The 17,161-nt window shown below is 37.9% G+C and overlaps 1 protein-coding gene across 1 annotated transcript in view; it reads right to left on the reverse strand.

The window, feature by feature from the left end:
• LAMA3 (laminin subunit alpha 3) overlaps nucleotides 1-17,161 on the reverse strand; it is a 509,154-nt gene that overhangs the window by 305,691 nt on the left and 186,302 nt on the right. Inside the window, exons 25-28 of the mRNA XM_033933874.1 lie at nucleotides 8,435-8,532; nucleotides 4,676-4,829; nucleotides 3,449-3,612; nucleotides 1,275-1,383 (exon numbers count right to left, since the gene is read on the reverse strand). Of these exons, the coding sequence (XP_033789765.1) occupies nucleotides 1,275-1,383; nucleotides 3,449-3,612; nucleotides 4,676-4,829; nucleotides 8,435-8,532 (525 nt within the window). The remainder of the gene's footprint in view (nucleotides 1-1,274; nucleotides 1,384-3,448; nucleotides 3,613-4,675; nucleotides 4,830-8,434; nucleotides 8,533-17,161) is intronic.

Consider the following 17,161-nt stretch of genomic DNA (forward strand, 5'->3'; position numbering starts at 1 on the left):
CAAGCTGTGGTATGGAAAAGGTGATAATCTCAGCTTTGATAAATCCAGGTAACACTGAAAAACAGAGAACTTTTTGTGCTCTGTGCTGCTTTTTAATGCCTTTGCAAGGAAATTTCTGTCTAGTTGCACCTGTAGAGGTGGTAGATGCAAAGACTGTGGGGGTCTTTTACTAAGGCGAGCTAGCCGATTTAGCGCGAGCTTAAAATTAGGACTCATTAACGCTAGATCCATCAAAGTAAATATCATCTTTTAAAAGATGCATCCTTCATCAGGGATTACACATACTCTTTATCACCGAAACCTGGCTTACCGAAGGCGATGAAGCATATCTCTCCCATTGCTGTCCTCCCAACTATGATTACCTCACGAACCACCACCAAAATCGTAAAGGCAGTAGCCTAGCCATCATATTTCAAAATAATCTTATTAATCTCAGTGATCACTCCATTGGAAACACCACCATTGAATATCTTCACCTTAAGTTTAATTCAAACACTAACCTCAATTTCTTATTACTCTATGTCCCTCCACCAGTAGGGCAAAACAAAATAGCTTTACTCCAAGATCTACTATTTGATTTCTGTTCCGCTACATCTTTCCCTCTGGTCTTAGGTGATTTCAATGTCCATTTTGACAACCTCTCTGATATCAATACTTTGGACATATTAAACACTCTAAATCCTCTAAACTTGCATCCAATTATAGTAGGCCCTACCCATTTTATTAAATGAACCTTCAATATCTGTACTTTATTGTGGAAATATGAGACTGAAATACATATATCAGATCATGCCAACTGTGTTTGGTCAGTTGCTAACTGTGTTTTTACCAGTTGCAGTGACCTTTTGTTGCCTAGTTAATTAACTGTTTAACACTAAGAAAAAAGTCCATTTCAAAATCTTTGCTGCTCGGGGGTACTCGGTTGAAATTTGTTCAACATAGGGGGTACTTGACTTGAAGAAGTTGGGAAACACTGGTCTATCTTATTTAGAGGAGTGCAAGGAGTGTCTGGTGCATGCTTGCTGCGGGACTCCAGCTTGCAAATTGGTCTTGGCTCTGGTCCTCACACATATGAATATGGGTGCTGAATCTAAACATAATTTAATAACCAGAGCCTGTACCAGTGCTCAAATTACTGTGCTAGCTGAAAGTTTACCCTGTGGTTCATGTAAATGAGATGCATTACTGAAATGGTTTGCTTCCATTCCCTTATCTCCAAATTGCTGTGCAGAAAACAGTACCTCTGGCAGGCAAAATATGGTAGAGAAACTTACCAAAAGAATATTAATTAACGAAGCCTTAAGGTGAATTTCCACATCTGCTAGAAGTTCATATACTACAATACGATTCATAGTGTCCACAACAATGCTGCGGCAGAGAAATCTGCAGTTGGAAATACATTGTACATTTCATCAGTCCTGCGTTATCTTCACCCCCTCCTGTCATTTCCTACTGTGGTACTCAATCATTTAATGTAATGTAATTTCAGTTATGCAGAAAACTCCACAGCTATTGCTATGGAAATCTACCTGGAGACTGATAACAGGGGAAAAATATCCCAACTGTAGATGCAGATATTGGCCCAGGATTCATCATGTTGGCCAGGAGAAGAGAACAATGTATCAGTTCCTGTTCAATAAAAATCTAGCAGGAAATGCTCTCTCTGCCCTCAGGATATAAGGAAATCACCAAGTGTTGGGACTTTAACCTTTGTCAGTTTGACTGACATGATAAATAAAGTTATTCAAGCTGAGCAACATTAAATTCTCATTGGATTTCCAGGCTGTTGGCAGTAATGAGAGTGCAATATTGAGAAAGGTGATTGACTGTGTAGTGGTTTGTTTTCTGTTACTCTTATTGACTGTAGGCACTCTCATCCTCATTCTATAACAAGCTTATTAAATTTGTCATTTTCTTATTTATTCTTTTATAGATATACATAAACCAGTATATATATATATGGAAAAAGAGGGGCTTTACATATCAGTTAAAACAAAAACAAATAATACTCAATATAAAATTATCACTCTCAATAAAGCCCACAATATGGGAGAAGCAATTCACATTCTATCATGGGATCTGATATCTAACAAGGAAACAAAGGAAAATCATTAGTGTAGTGTTATATCTTCAACATTGTTTTAAGGACCTACGTCACTGTGGTGGCACTGGAAGGAATTACTCCTTTCCCCTCTAGGAAAGGGGTTAAAAAATATGAATTTTGATCCCAAAAGGATCAAATATTTACAAGGATATCTAAGTTGAAATTTAGCCCCCAAAGAGAAGATTGTCTCACTTGTAGGAAACCTTTCCTTCTGGTCTGACTTAACTTTGATACATCCGGGAACATGGAGATTTTAAAGTCCATAAAGGTCACTTCTTTAAGCCTAAAAAACAGTCTAAGAAGTGTCTCTTTGTCTTGTTGAAAGACAAAAGACACCAGAAGTGTAGAGTGTGAGATGACTTCGTCTTCTGAGGTTTCCAATATTCTTGTTAAGTCCATTGGACTAGATCAGGGTCCTCGAGAGCCGGAGCCAGGTCAGGTTTTCAGGATATCCACAATAAATATGCATGAGATAGATTTGCATCTCAAGGAGGCAGTGCATGCAAATCCATCTCATACATATTCATTGTGGATATCCTGAAAATCTGACCTGGCTCCGGCTCTCAAGAACCGGAATTGCCTACCCCTGAACTAGATGAATCAGGTGAAATCGCAGGTTGAGCAGCCTTCTTAGATACTGGAAGGTAATATATTCTATGTAAAGGTGGAAAACCAGTCTCTGGGTATTTAAACAATTCCTTAAGAAATTTATAAAATAAATCTCTAGGAGACATTGATACATCCTGGATTAAAATAAACAAGGCATATATGTATAATATGCTTGAATTATATTATTGGTGGAAGGGGAGGGTGGGGGAGGGACTTAAATTTATATATTTACAATGATAATAGAAAAGATTTTCAAGTGATTTGTATGAACCAATTGTTGTATTATTGTTCACTTGTTGTGACATATAAAAATGAATAACAATTTGGAAAAAAAAAATTAACAAGGCTTTGACTCATACCGCTGGCTCTTGTGGATTGCTCATTGCCTGGTATTATAGCCTACTCATATCTTTGATGCCTAACATTAAGCACCAGCTTATGGAATTGCCCTTCATGCCACCAAACAGATTAAAGGAGATGACAGATCTCCAAAATTCTTGGCTCTTGTCAGACATGCAACAGGTGTCTGTCAGCAGCAGAGACAGAAACTGGAAAACAGCACCACAGAAATAAAGGGACAAATCACCAAGGTTCAGTCACTGCTCGTTCAGAAGAATCAAAGCATGGTAGGCCAGCAAGCTACAAAGGATTAATGAAGATATACAGTATAAAGTGACCTTATGGTGTTTCTAATTTTCAAAGAGATGACAGTATGGCTTGACTTTCCATGCTCACCTGTATTTGCAGCTGTATAGGCTTGCTCTAGCCTCAGCATTTGCTCTGGGGCTATGGTCTAGGGTTACAGTAACATCGTATGCCTGCTCATCTTCATTGGCATATTCTATGACAATCACATAGCGGCCGACTTGTGGGATGCTCACTAGCAGCTGGAACTCAACCTATTAAGGAATAGTGCAAGAACACGCTGGGTACTCTTCAGGATCAAGAAACTGACTACAACCATCACAGGACTGCATCCTGATTCTATGCCATAAGACAGTGGTTTTTAAACCTGTCCTGGGGGGGGGACCCCTAGCCAGTCAGGTTTTCAAGATATCCCTAATGAATATGCATTATATAAATAACACCGGGATTTATAATATCAATTCAATAGCTCTCATGCATTAAAACATAACTCCATAAATAGAAAAGAGCTATACAATTGGCATAAATGTTATAACTATTGCCACTTGCCCAAATAATGTGTTTACAGATTTATTACTTTTATTTTTTTATTACAATACAGCAACCTATCTACTTACAATTCATACCTTATAAATATATTAAAACATATACAATCTACCCAAACACCTCACTAAAAGTTCATTCTTAAAGTGCAACAATGTCCTTATAATTTACTGTGATAAATTATAATTTGCAGTAAATTATAAGGACATTGTTGCACTTTAAGAATGAACTTTTAGTGAGGTGTTTGGGTAGATTGTGTATGTTTTAATATATTTATAAGGTATGAATTGTAAGTAGATAGGTTGCTGTATTGTAATTAAAATAAATAAATAAATCTATGAACACATTATTTGGGCAAGTGGCAATAGTTATAACATTTATGCCAATTGTATAGCTCTTTTCTATTTATGGAGTTATGTTTTAATGAATATGCATGAGAGAAATTTGCATGCCTACTACTTATTTTATAGGCAAATCTTGCTAATGCATATTCATTAGGGATATCTTGAAAACCCAACTGGCTGGGGGTCCCCCGGAAAAGGTTTAAGAACCACTGCCATAAGGAATAGGTTACTCCAGTCCTCATGTTAGCCTACATGCATGGACTTGTAGCTCTCGTTCTCTTGAAAGACTCAATAGGATACGTGGAAATACAAGTCCAGGCAGCAGTGTAATCTCATTTAGACACTCAATCTGTGTAATTTTTAAGACCTTTTGTGTACTCACTGCAGCTTATTTCATCCATACATTTATTGAGCAGGAGGAGGGTGGTACCTGTCTTCCACTTATATGTGCCATCACCAGATGCTTTGAGATTGGCTGACGCAGCACCATCTGCTGTCTTTCCCCACCTTGTGAAAAATATGACCCCTCAGTAGCCAGGCCACAGGAGAATCTGTCCATCGGCAAGTGCTGATAAAGCAAGCAACTGCAAGGTGAAAGAAGGGACATGTACAGTTTTGAAAAAAATTGTTATAATTTCTTGTAAATAAAAATTCACTGGATTACACTTTAAAGATATTTAAAATCATTGGGACTTGATTCTTCTAAGGACTGTTATGTTATTCTGGGAGTCATTTACTAGCTGTTAATGTGCACTAATGCCATTAATGCATACGTAACGACCCTTGCAGGGCGGCTCTGGATTTGGGGCTCAACCTGGCTGGAGTCCCCCGAAGACAGTCTCTGTCAGTTCCTCACTCAGTTAGTGCTCTGTGCCTCCACCTGGGGTAAAGAAGTGTTAACGGGTAGGTTTACCCTCTTCTTCCCAAAGGAAAAATCCAAAAAGAGTTCTTTGAACAAGGTGGGCTAACATATTAAACAAGTTTTTTTTAACTATATGCATAGGCCTTGTCATCAAACCATTTGTTATAAACATTTTCAATAGTTTCAATGATCACACACTTAAAGCAATTCTTACACACCTACAGTTAAACAAACAGCATTAGCCTATATTTCAGATATTCAAGCCCATTAACTCAGTCTTTTGAACCTTTTAAATCTAGTTCTATTTTAGTCTCGTGAACCTTTATAAGGGGCCACTAATAAGTTCTCAGCCTAGCCAAAAAAGCTGGGGCAGTCTCCATCAAGGGCTATACATTTAGTCCAATGATTTTCCACTTTTTTCTTTCCATATTTTATGAGGGAACGAAAAAAGTGGAAAAATCACTGAACTACGTGTATAGCCCTCGATGGAGACTACCCCAACTTTGTTGGTTGGGCTGAGAACCTTTCAGCAACCCCTTGTACATGTCTCTCAGTTCTGTCAACAGTGTAATTGCAACAGCTCCCAAATTTCTCAGTTTAGTCAAATAGGTGGACGTAGCTGTGTCTAAATCCCTCCTCTCCTTTCTAACCCACTCTCACCTAATCCCCCAAATCTCAGCCATCTGTTGAAGCTCTCAGGGATAGGTGGCTGCTGTCCTTCCAGGTCAGCTGAGTCTGCTCCTGCTGTAGCCTCCTGGTGGTTTTCCTTGGAGCTCTGAAGGTTGCTACCCTCCCAAAAGCTCTCCCTCTCAGATGACTGTTTCCTGGGAGCCTCCTCCCCCATTGGGCTATTGGCGAAGATTGCATCCCAGTAGCCTGATTCCTCTGCTGAGCTACTAGTGCCAATTGAAACATGGTAGCCTTCCTCATCTTCAAGAAGAGCCTCTGGGGTAGTTCCTTGCTGGGGTCCAGATTATCAGCTCTCAACAAGGCTCTGCAACTACCAATAACAAGGCTCCTGCTAGAGGTCTGCAACTGCCAATAACAAGGCTCCTGCTAGAGATCTGCCTCTTCTCAACCCTTAGGCACCACAAGCCCATTTCTTCTGCCCTGAGCTGCTTCCAAAGGCTGCTTGCCTTGAACTTAGCTCCTAAGGGCTGTTAGTCTTCTTTCTTCAGCCCTGAGCTTCTAGCTCCCAAAGGCAGCTGATTTTCAGGAGTGCCTCGAGTAATAACATAAGAATAGCCTTACTAGGTCAGACCAAGCCCAGTAGCCCGTTCTCACGGTGGCTAATGTAGGGTTTCCCACATAGCTGTCTCTTCAATGTATATACAGTATTGCACAGAAATGAGTCTATGAATGGCAAGACTCATGGATTCCAGACTCTTCAACAATTCTATTCCCTGCAGTTCAACTCTCTGAACTCCCCACCATTTTCTCTCTCCCTTGACTTCATGGGGAGTAGATTTCTCCTTATTCTGATTCAGTTCTTCTCAGTTTATATCCCCTCATTCATTTGAACCCACAAGCTTTATTCCCATCAATAATAATAAAATGCTAAAGGCGCATGCGCTCTTGAAAATTCGTGAGCGCTGGCACCCTGAGGTATGCTTCTGTAGCAACATTCTAAACCTCAGGGCGCATGCGGGGGCTGGAGGCGCGCGACTGTGCTCTCTCTCTCTCTCTCTCTTAACCTCCCGGCTCCAGCGGCGTAGGCAGCACCAATGGCAGCAACCGAGTGGTGGACAGCAGCCCCGCTCTAGCCGTTGACCCTCCACAAACCTCCCGGCTCCAGCGGCGTAGGCAGCACTATAAACACGCTGCTTCGCGCCCTTCTACTGCTGATTTCCTCTGCCACGTCTCTGACATCATTGGAGACAGACGCGGCAGAGGAAATCGGCAGAAGGCCGCGAAGCAGCGTGTTTAAAGTGCTGCCTACGCAGCTGGAGCCCTGAGCTTTGTCGGCGGTGGGAGGGTCAGGAACAGGCCGGATGGAGCAGGACAGGGGTGTCCAATGTCGGTCCTCGAGGGCCGCAATCCAGTCGGGTTTTCAGGATTTCCCCAATGAATATGCATTGAAAGCAGTGCATGCAAATAGATCTCATGCATATTCATTGGGGAAATCCTGAAAACCCGACTGGATTGCGGCCCTCGAGGACCGACATTGGACACCCCTGGAGCAGGACAACGGCAGTAAAAGAAGGGGGAGGGGCCGAACGGAGCAGGTAAGAGAAGGGAAAGAGGGGGTGGGGGAAAATGCTGCTACTGTTTCTGCACAGGAAAGGGGGGATAGGAGGGAAATGCTGTTGCTGCTGCAAAGGGAAGTGGGATGGAAATGCTGCTGCACAGGGAAATGGGGAAAAATGATAGACAGACAGCGGGAGGGAGGGAGACAGAAAGAAAGAAAGAAAGACACAGGGGCAGGGAGAGGAACAGAAAGACAGACAGAGAAAGGGGGCCAGAGAGAGAGTCAGCGGGAGAGGGAAAGGGGGCTGCTTTAGGGGGAGGGGTGTGCTTGGGGCAAACAGCTTTGCTCTGGGGGGGAAGACAGAAGGGGCCATGGAGAGACAGGGAGAGGGAAAGGGGGCTGCTTTGGGGGGAGGGGTGTGCTGGGGGAGACAGAAGGGGCCATGGAGAGATAGGGAAAGGGGGCTGCTTTGGGGGGAGGTGTGCTGGGGACCGACAGCTTTGCTCTGGGGTGGGAGGACAGAAGAAGGCCATGGAGAGACATTTGGGGGGGAGGTGGGTGCTGAGGGCAGACTGCTTTGCTCGGGGGGGGGGAGGGGGAGACAGTAGGATACAGACAGCGGACAAGGAGAGAGAGATAAAGAAACACTGACAGACAGTTAAGCCCGTTAATGTAACGGGCTTAAAGACTAGTTCAAGAAATAATCTCTTAAAGGTATAACAGTCCTCCCCAAATATCGGTGCGTTCATCCCTCAGCGCATGATTTGCACAAAGTATTAACCAACCCCTCTGCTAAATAACTATGTGAACTAGATGTTATTCTTCTGCATCCCCAACAGATTGCAGTCACAATTGTTCTCATTTGGTTCAATGTAAACAGGTACATGCTGATTGTATATACATTATACACAAAGATTTTCTTTTATTCAAGCTCTGTCAGAAACGTACCCCCAAGTGGGGTTTCACATATTATTTGCTCTGTGGCCAATAACATGTATTAACAGCATTAGCATGCATTAACTGTTAGTAATCAACCCCTCTGTTTGTTTATGGTAGCAGCTGTTGTTACATGGAGGTCATGTTGCATTGGTGCCAGACAGAAGGGTATTTACATACAGAGCAAGGCATAATGTACTTACTTGTCTCCATCGCGCCCTGAATAGGTACAAGGCTCTGTAACTCTCAGCTGCAAGATAGCAGCTTCATAGTAATCGCTGGGTAGAAGAACCATGTAATCCTTGTGAACAAAAATGAACTAATTAATGCCAGCACCACTTATTCAGCTTTCCTGAATGATATGCAGCAAACTCATGGACAGTCGCAATAGACAATGTATCTGCAGTGCCATCATTTCAAGGAAGACTCTTAATTAGGATGGAGCCCTAATAACACCATTGCTTCCAAATGGGGATAAAGGGGGAGGGACCACCACAGATCAGTAATAGAATTTCTACTCAGAAATTAACTTGAAATATCAAGAAGTCAGATTCTGCATGTACAGAAAAACTAGAGAAATAGAAACTGAAATACAAGGTATCAGAGATGTGCATTACCCAAAGCTAACATATTTTAAATTAATAAATTCAGAATCAAAAATACTTTTTTTTTAACCTTTGTCTGATCATTTTATGTTTCCATTTGCTTTGGTCGGTGTCTTTTTTTCTAACACTCCATCTTTTTTCTGCACCCCAATCTGCCCTGTCAGGCATCTTCTTTCGGTTGCCCTCTCCTTATCCTTCCTCCATGTTCAGCATGTCTTCTCACTGCCCCTATCCTCCCCCCAATATTCATCATCTCCCCTCTGTGTCGCTATCTTGCCCACCTTGGTAAGCTTGATTACTCTCTCAATCACTGCGGGAGACCCCCAGGTCCAAATGGGCAGCTAGCAAGCACTTATGCAAGCTCCATATGCAAGCACTTATGCAAGCCTCCATTTGGGTATAAATGCTAATGGAGAAATTTTAAAAAATAAACATGTGTTCTCATTTTTGTATGCATTTTACAATAGGCTCCACATTGGGACAATTCTGTAAAATGTGCCAAAATCTAGCTGTCAATATGCAGCCAGCCTAAACCTAGCAGTCGGCACTTACATTCCAACATTTAGACGTGCATTGTCAATAGCAAGTGTAAATTAATGCAACTAAATAGCAGTCTGGTGCATAGATAACAGGATTCTATAACCTATATTTCTGTGCCCTGCCCATCACCCACTTGCAATGGCTTGCTATGTGATTTGTACATTCATTTTATACCAGTGGTCTCAAACCCGTGTTCCAGGGGCCACATGCAGCCCACCAGGTACTATTTTGAGACCCTCGGTATGTTTATCATAATCACAAAAGTAAAATAAAACAGTTTCTTGACCGTTTATCTCTTCAGCTATAAATTGCAATCTTATTATTAAGACTTGGCCAAAAGGAAACATTTATAAACTATAAAGAGTTTGACCTCATGCAAAATTGTCATTTCTTTAATAAGACATTAACTATTTCTTCTGAGGCCCTCCAAGTACCTACAAATCCAAAATGTGGCCCTGCAAAGGATTTGAGTTTGAGACCACTGGTCTATACCATTCACAGGTTTACTCCTATTTATCATTTCTATAGCTCTACTGACGGATGCAGCATTGTACATCTAGAGAATGATACGAGGATGGGTACCCTTGGATAACAATGGGGTGGGAATGGGACAGAGCCCACGGGAATGGGCCAGGGATAAGGACAGAACCTGTGGGGTCAGAGTGGGGATGGGGACGGAGCCTGAAGTTAAACAGGGTGATCCAAAGAGATGGAACAGCATGTAAAAAATGCTAGTGTCAATATGTAAAAACGTAACACATCCTCGACAACTGGCAACTGAATTAAGTGATTTTTTTTTTTATATTCTTTATTCATTTTCAAAATTACATTAAGTGTAAAATATATTCATTCACAGTAACAATAAATATATCACTTATAAACAATCATTGGTACATTATATAAATTTTTATCCCTTCCCCTTTCCCATCCCTCCCATCCATATCTTCCATTATTATATAATATATGTAATAATAAAAATACCCCCTCCCTATATCCTGAACTGATAATTAAAAGGGAAATAATTTTACTTAATCCTTACAATATTTTGTTAATGGTTTCCACACTTTAAAAAGTGCAGACGCTGCTTTTGGATTTAAATGAACTACTGCTAAATAACATCATTTATGCCTGGTCTGCCTTTGATATGACAACAAGAGTCGTCCCCTGATCAGACTCCTACCACCTGCAACGTCCTTCCATCACGTGCCCAGTTGCTCAAGCATCTTACTGCTACCGCAACATTCATTGTTTCTGGCATCAAGGATAGCCAGATGTCCAGGAAAACCCAGATATGTTCTCTTTTTAGAGAACTGATAGAGTGCCTGGAGGGATTTCCAAAACCCTGCAGTTTGTCCAGGTTTTGGAAGTCCCTGACCTCAGGGATGTATCTGGAGCATGCGCGTTGTTGATGCGATGATGTCATATGAATGCGTGCATGCGTGTAATTTCCTCATGTCAATGTCCATGCATGTGCAGATGCCCTCCAGATGCGGTCCAATCTCAGGGTGTGGGGGCGGGACAGGACTGGAACAGGGTGGGGCTGGGGGGTGGAATGGGGCAGAGCCAGGTGTCCTCTTTTTTAATAGAGGAAATCTGGCAATCCTAATCAAGGAGCATTTCCAACATTTATTTTTTGGTTCATCTACTACACAGTAAAAGTCAAGATAGATTAGCAGCAATAGACTCTGACTTCAAGATTTTATAAGATGTGCTTACTGTAGAATGAAATGTGTTTAAAGTAGGTGGAACAATGTGCATGGCTCCTAAACTGGTTTATGTATCAGCTGATTGATCCCATAATGCACTGAGCAGAACCATGGCGCTTGCCAAGCTCTGAATATTAATTCTGCCACAGCACACTTTTTTAAAATACATTAGCAAGGCATAAGCTAAATCGATTAGACCATAATTAATGTAGAGCTTTGATACTATAAAATTCTAAAGCCTAATATTGAAGGAAAAGATAGAAAAGCTCATATTTACTATTTAGGAGGATCTGAAAGCAGAGTTACAGTAATTACAAAAATCATGCCATGGAGGTGTAGCAATAAGAGCCCACTTTTAAGCATCTATTCTATAGGCTTATATACATCTTAAGCTCTAAAATCAGCTTCTCCATCTCTCTTACCAAGAAGATGCCTTCTGCCATAATGTTGACAATCCATGTCCCTGGGACAAATGAAAATGGGTCTGCAAAACTGTTTCCAGGAACAGTAACAAATGCAGGTTCTTTACTGAAAGGAAAGACAATCTCTTTGCTTTGTGTTACTCCTGTCAACAAGAAGAAAATTTTAGTTTGAATAATTTTATAACTGGCTGGAAAAAAAAACTCAGTTAAGCATAACATAGTAGCCTTTACTAATCAATATTGACTTTATAGTCTTATTAAAGGTGGCCTTTGGGAATTCCAGTAATTTGGGATGGTTTAGGATTTCAAAGTCCCTCCATGAGGGCCGCAATCCAATTGGGTTTTCAGGATTTCCCCCATGAATATGCATTGAAAGCAGTGCATGCACATAGATCTCATGCATATTCATGGAGGAAATCCTGATTTAAATCTTTATTCATTTTTTTTGTGTTACAACAAGTGTTACAAATAAACTCAATAGAAACTTAAATACACACTTGACTAACTCATATATTAATATCAAGTTTAACATTAATATAATAATCCCCTGTCCCACCCTCCTTCCCAACCAATAATACATAATCAATTTTATTGTACATTCTTTAAATATTAATTTAGTATGTAATAATCAAAATTGAAAAGCCCACCCCATGTCCCTCTTTACAATTATCTTATCATGGGAAAAGTTCATTAGAGAAATCATGTTAACGGTCTTCAGATATTTCCAAGTTTTATTTATAGGAAAAATTATCCTTCTTTACAAAAATCGGTTAATGGTCCCCATATTTTTTTAAATTTATTCATGTGTCCTTTGTGTGTTGCAATAGCGAGTTCCATTTTATATATGTGGCATACCGAATTCCACCAGAACATATAATTCAATCTATCATGTTGTTTCCAATTGAATGTAATTTGTTGTATTGCAATTCCAGTTAAAATAAATAAAAGTTTGTTATTACTGGATGAAATTTGGCTTTTTGCTCTCATAGTTGTTCCAAATAATATAGTATCATATGTCAAGGCTACTGGATTTTCTAACATTCTGTTAATTTGGGGCCAAATTGATTTCCAGAATGATAGGATAAATGGACAAAAGAATAAAAGATGATCTAATGTCCCAATTTCAATATGACAGTGCCAGCATCTATTAGATCTTGAACTATCTATTTTTTGTAAACGAGTAGGGGTCCAAAAAGCTCTATGAAGAAGAAAAAACCAAGTTTGTCTCATAGATGCTGACACCGTACATTTTAGCCTCCAAGACCAAAGTCGTGGCCATTGAGATGCACTAATTTGGTGTTTTATCTCAATGCTCCAAATGTCTCTAAGACCATTTTTTGGTTTTTTATTTATATATCCGGATATTAATTTATACCACTGTGCGGCTTTGTGACCTATTGAGTCCATCTGGAAACATAAGAATTCCAAACTGTGATATTTAGCGAGATCTTTCCATTCAGGGAACCCTTTCTGAATAGATTGCTTCAATTGCAACCATTTAAAATATTGTGTTTTATTGAGACCAAATTTTTGTTGCAATTGTGAAAACTCCAGCAATTTATCATTTTTAATTACATCATCCAAAGTGCGAATGCCTGCTATCATCCAATGTTTCCAGATGACTTTAAAACCGCCAATTTTGATCTTGGGGTTTAGCCATATAGTTTGGTTGGTTGATTTACTAATTGGAATTTGAGTAAGATTACTTATGTATTTTAGAGTTTTCCAGGTATCCATAAATATTTTATGATCTTTGTATAACCTTGGCATTTTGATACTAATTACATGATTAAGACGTAATGGAAACATAAGCCTCCATTCTAGCCAAAACCAGTCTGGAATATTATCTGTGGGTTCTGGGAGGATCCAATACATACCATGACGTAAGATATAGGCTTGATGATACCTATAAAAGTTGGGAAAATTTACCCCTCCCTCCTTAATTGGTCTTTGTAATGACGCTAGAGCAATTCTTGGTTTTTTATTAAGCCATATAATTTTGTCAAAGTCCTATTTATTTTTGTATAAAACGAATCTTGAAAAAAAACTGGTATCATCCCCATTTGGTAACATACTACCGGTAAAATCATCATTTTTTACAGTTTGTACTCTTCCCCACCAAGATAAATGCAAAGGATTCCATTGCTCACACATTTCTATTACTTTTTTGTAATAAGCATTTTTCATTAATTTTCATTGTTTCATCTACTGTTTTTGTTATCAAAATTCCAAGGTATTTAATATATTCTTCCTTCCAAACAAAAGGGAATGTATCAAATAAACCTTTTGTACAATGTATATTTAGTGGAAGAATCTCTGATTTATTCCAATTAATTTTATATCCTGAAAAATTTCCAAATTTCTCAATCAATTCAAGTAGATATGGAATGGTGGATTCTGGATTCTTCAGATATAGTAATAAATCATCTGCATAAGCAGATATCTTATATTCTTTATCTGAATGAGGTATACCCTGTATCTCCTTAGCTTGTTGGATGGCTAATATTAAGGGTTCTAAAACTATATCAAACAGCAAAGGGGATAAGGGACATCCTTGTCTAACTCCTCTCTGTAAATTAAATTTTTCTGAAAACGTATTATTAATATATAATCTAGCAGAAGGGGAGCTATACATTGTTTGTATCATTTGTATAAATCCAGGACCTATACCAAACCATTCCATTGCTTGATACATAAAAGGCCATTCTACTCTATCAAAGGCCTTTTCTGCGTCTAATGAAATTGCAAAAGTAGGTTCATTCATTTTCTTTGTTAAATATAACATATGGAATGTTAATCTGGTATTGTGAGATGAATGTCTTTGAGCAACGAATCCTGTTTGATGCATACCTATTATATGGGGGAGAGCTTTAGCTAATCTTAGCGCAAGTATTTTTGCTAATAATTTTCCATCTACATTTATTAAAGATATTGGTCTATAGTTTGAGACCAAAGTGGGATCTTTATTGGACTTTGGCAAAACAATAGTCAAAGATTCTGCTATAGTGCCTTTAATACAACCTTTATTGAGCTGATATTGATAGAGATTTAATAAATAGGGTAATAAAAAATTTTGAAATGTTTTATAAAATTCCACTGTATATCCATCACCACCTGGAGCGGATCCAACTCTAAGGGACTTCAAAGCTATTCCTAATTCTTTTAGTGATATTGGTTCTTCCAGACTTCGTTTTATATGTTCAGGAATTTTTGGACCCTCTAACATTTTTAAAAATTCAAAACCATCTTTTTCTTTATTTAGATAATTTTCGGAAGAATAAAGAGATTTATAAAATTTCAAGAATTGTTTTAAAATAGGTTCAATTTGTGTATATGTATTTCCATTTTCATCTTTTATTGCTATTAATTTCGTTTTTCTTTTTTTCGCTTTAAGATAGTTTGCCAATATTCTTCCTGATTTGTTAGAATTACCATAGTACAATGTTTGTTGAGAAAATAAATCTTTCCTAATCATCTTAGATGAGATCTCATTATATTTACCTTTTAATTTTAATAATTCTTGTTGAATAGAATATTCCCATTTTTCTATAAGTTTTGATTCTAAATTTTTTATCTCTTTTTCTAAGATTAAAAATTGTTTTTTAATTTGTTTTTTTAGAAAAGCCGAATAAGAAATTATTTGTCCTCTAATTGATGCCTTAAAAGCATCCATAAAGTTTCTCTGTTAATATCATCTTTATCATTTATTTGAAAAAATTCTTTCATTTTTGTTAGAAGATTTTCACAAAAGTTTTGGTCAACCAACAGTGTATTATCCATTTTTCCAAATTGGTCTGTTATTATTTTGATCTGTAGTTTTAATTTTAATCCACACTCCACCATGGTCAGATAGAATAATTGGATCAATGGCAGCTTGTGTCACTTGATGTGCAAGATGATTTGAAGTAAAGATATAATCTATTCTTGAAAAGGAATTGTGAACATGAGAACAGAAAGAAAATTCCCGACCATCAAAATGAAGTATTCTCCATATATCTATTAAATCACAAGATTGAATCAAATTATCTAGTCCCATAGATTTCATAACTCTACTTGGGTTTTTATCTAATAAAGGATCCATTACAGCATTGAAGTCCCCTGCTACTATAAGATTTGAAGTAACCAGTGGTATGATCAGTTGTTGAAGAGTTTTAAAGAATTCATTTTGGTTCGAATTAGGGGCGTATATATTGATTAACGTCATGGTAGTATTTCCCATATTCATTTCCACCATTATCCATCTTCCATGAATATCTGAAGCTTTTAGTTTAAATGAAGCAGAGCATTTTTTATTAATTAAAATAGCAACACCTGCTTTTTTCCCTATAGCTGGTGAGAAAAAACATTTTTTGACCCAACCTCCTTCTAGCTTTTTAGATTCTATATGTGAGAGGTGGGTCTCTTGTATAAGGCATATATCTGCATCTTGCCTTTTTAAAAATGATAGTGCTTTTTTCCTTTTTATCATATGATTTAGACCGTTAACATTTAAATACATAATTTTAATATCCAATTTATTTTTAAATTTTCAGATATTAAATTATGTATATTTTCCCAATGTTTTAAGTATTTCATTTCTCTTTTTTCCTTTACACCCATGATTACCATATATATTTCCTTTTTATTCCCTCCCACCCCTCTTATCCCTCCCTTCCCCCCCTCATTAATTACGAAAACTTGGATACGCAGGTTGAGGTTAGATTTAGATAACTCCCACAAGCTATTAATAATTATCTAAAGTACTACCATTTTTTCTCTATTTCTGTATATTTTCTCTTATTTTATTATTAATTATAAGAATAAGTAAAAAGTTTTTCATTCTTATATATTGAAAGATTATTTTCTATATTTGTATGTCTTTAAATCCATAAGAATGATTATATTACATTACTTATATCTAAGAACATTTCAATTACAATTCATTTCTTTTTCAGGTGGTATATTATTTTTACTTTAAAAAGCTTTCATACCTGGGTATAATAAGTTTATCATGTTAAGAGCATTCTAATTTAGCCTCTTTCCTCAGAACTGTAACAAGAGTCTTCAGCACAGGAATCCCCTCATCTCTTATGCTCACTATTTTCCTATGATTCACGAGAGAGTTGTCAATTAAGAGAAGCTAACAATCCCATCTGTGTTCTTGTAAGCTCTGTCTCAATAGCATACTCTCCAGACATCTATGATTTTAAAGTATCTGAGGCCTGTGCAGACGAGAGTGAAGTCCTGTGCCAAAAACTCTCCCTTTATCTCCCATAGAGGATTGCCAGGTTGAACAAATTGTGGGTACTCAAATTCAACTTAATAAATAAAAGAACAATTATCTATAAAGATGAAACATGAAATTTGAGATATATATTTTTTAAAAAACTTTTCAGGCAATTTTTGCGTTTCAGATATATTCTTTTCATATATATCGTATTTGAAACGCATTTTAATGTATTTGAAATGCAAAATTAAACCTGAATTACCGCCATCAACAGGAATTATAACAAACCAATCACTTCGTCTTTCTTTTTTTTTTTTTTTTTTTTTTTATATAATCTTCTCTGTGATTGAAGGATGATTCTCCTTCTCATCATTACTCCACCTTCAAATTTCTCAACCAATCAGTACATCTTTAAGTTTGTTGAAAAAACTTTCTTCGTCATCATTTGAGT

This window comes from Geotrypetes seraphini, chromosome 2, assembly GCF_902459505.1.
Source record: "Geotrypetes seraphini chromosome 2, aGeoSer1.1, whole genome shotgun sequence".
NCBI classification, from domain to species: Eukaryota; Metazoa; Chordata; class Amphibia; order Gymnophiona; family Dermophiidae; genus Geotrypetes; species Geotrypetes seraphini.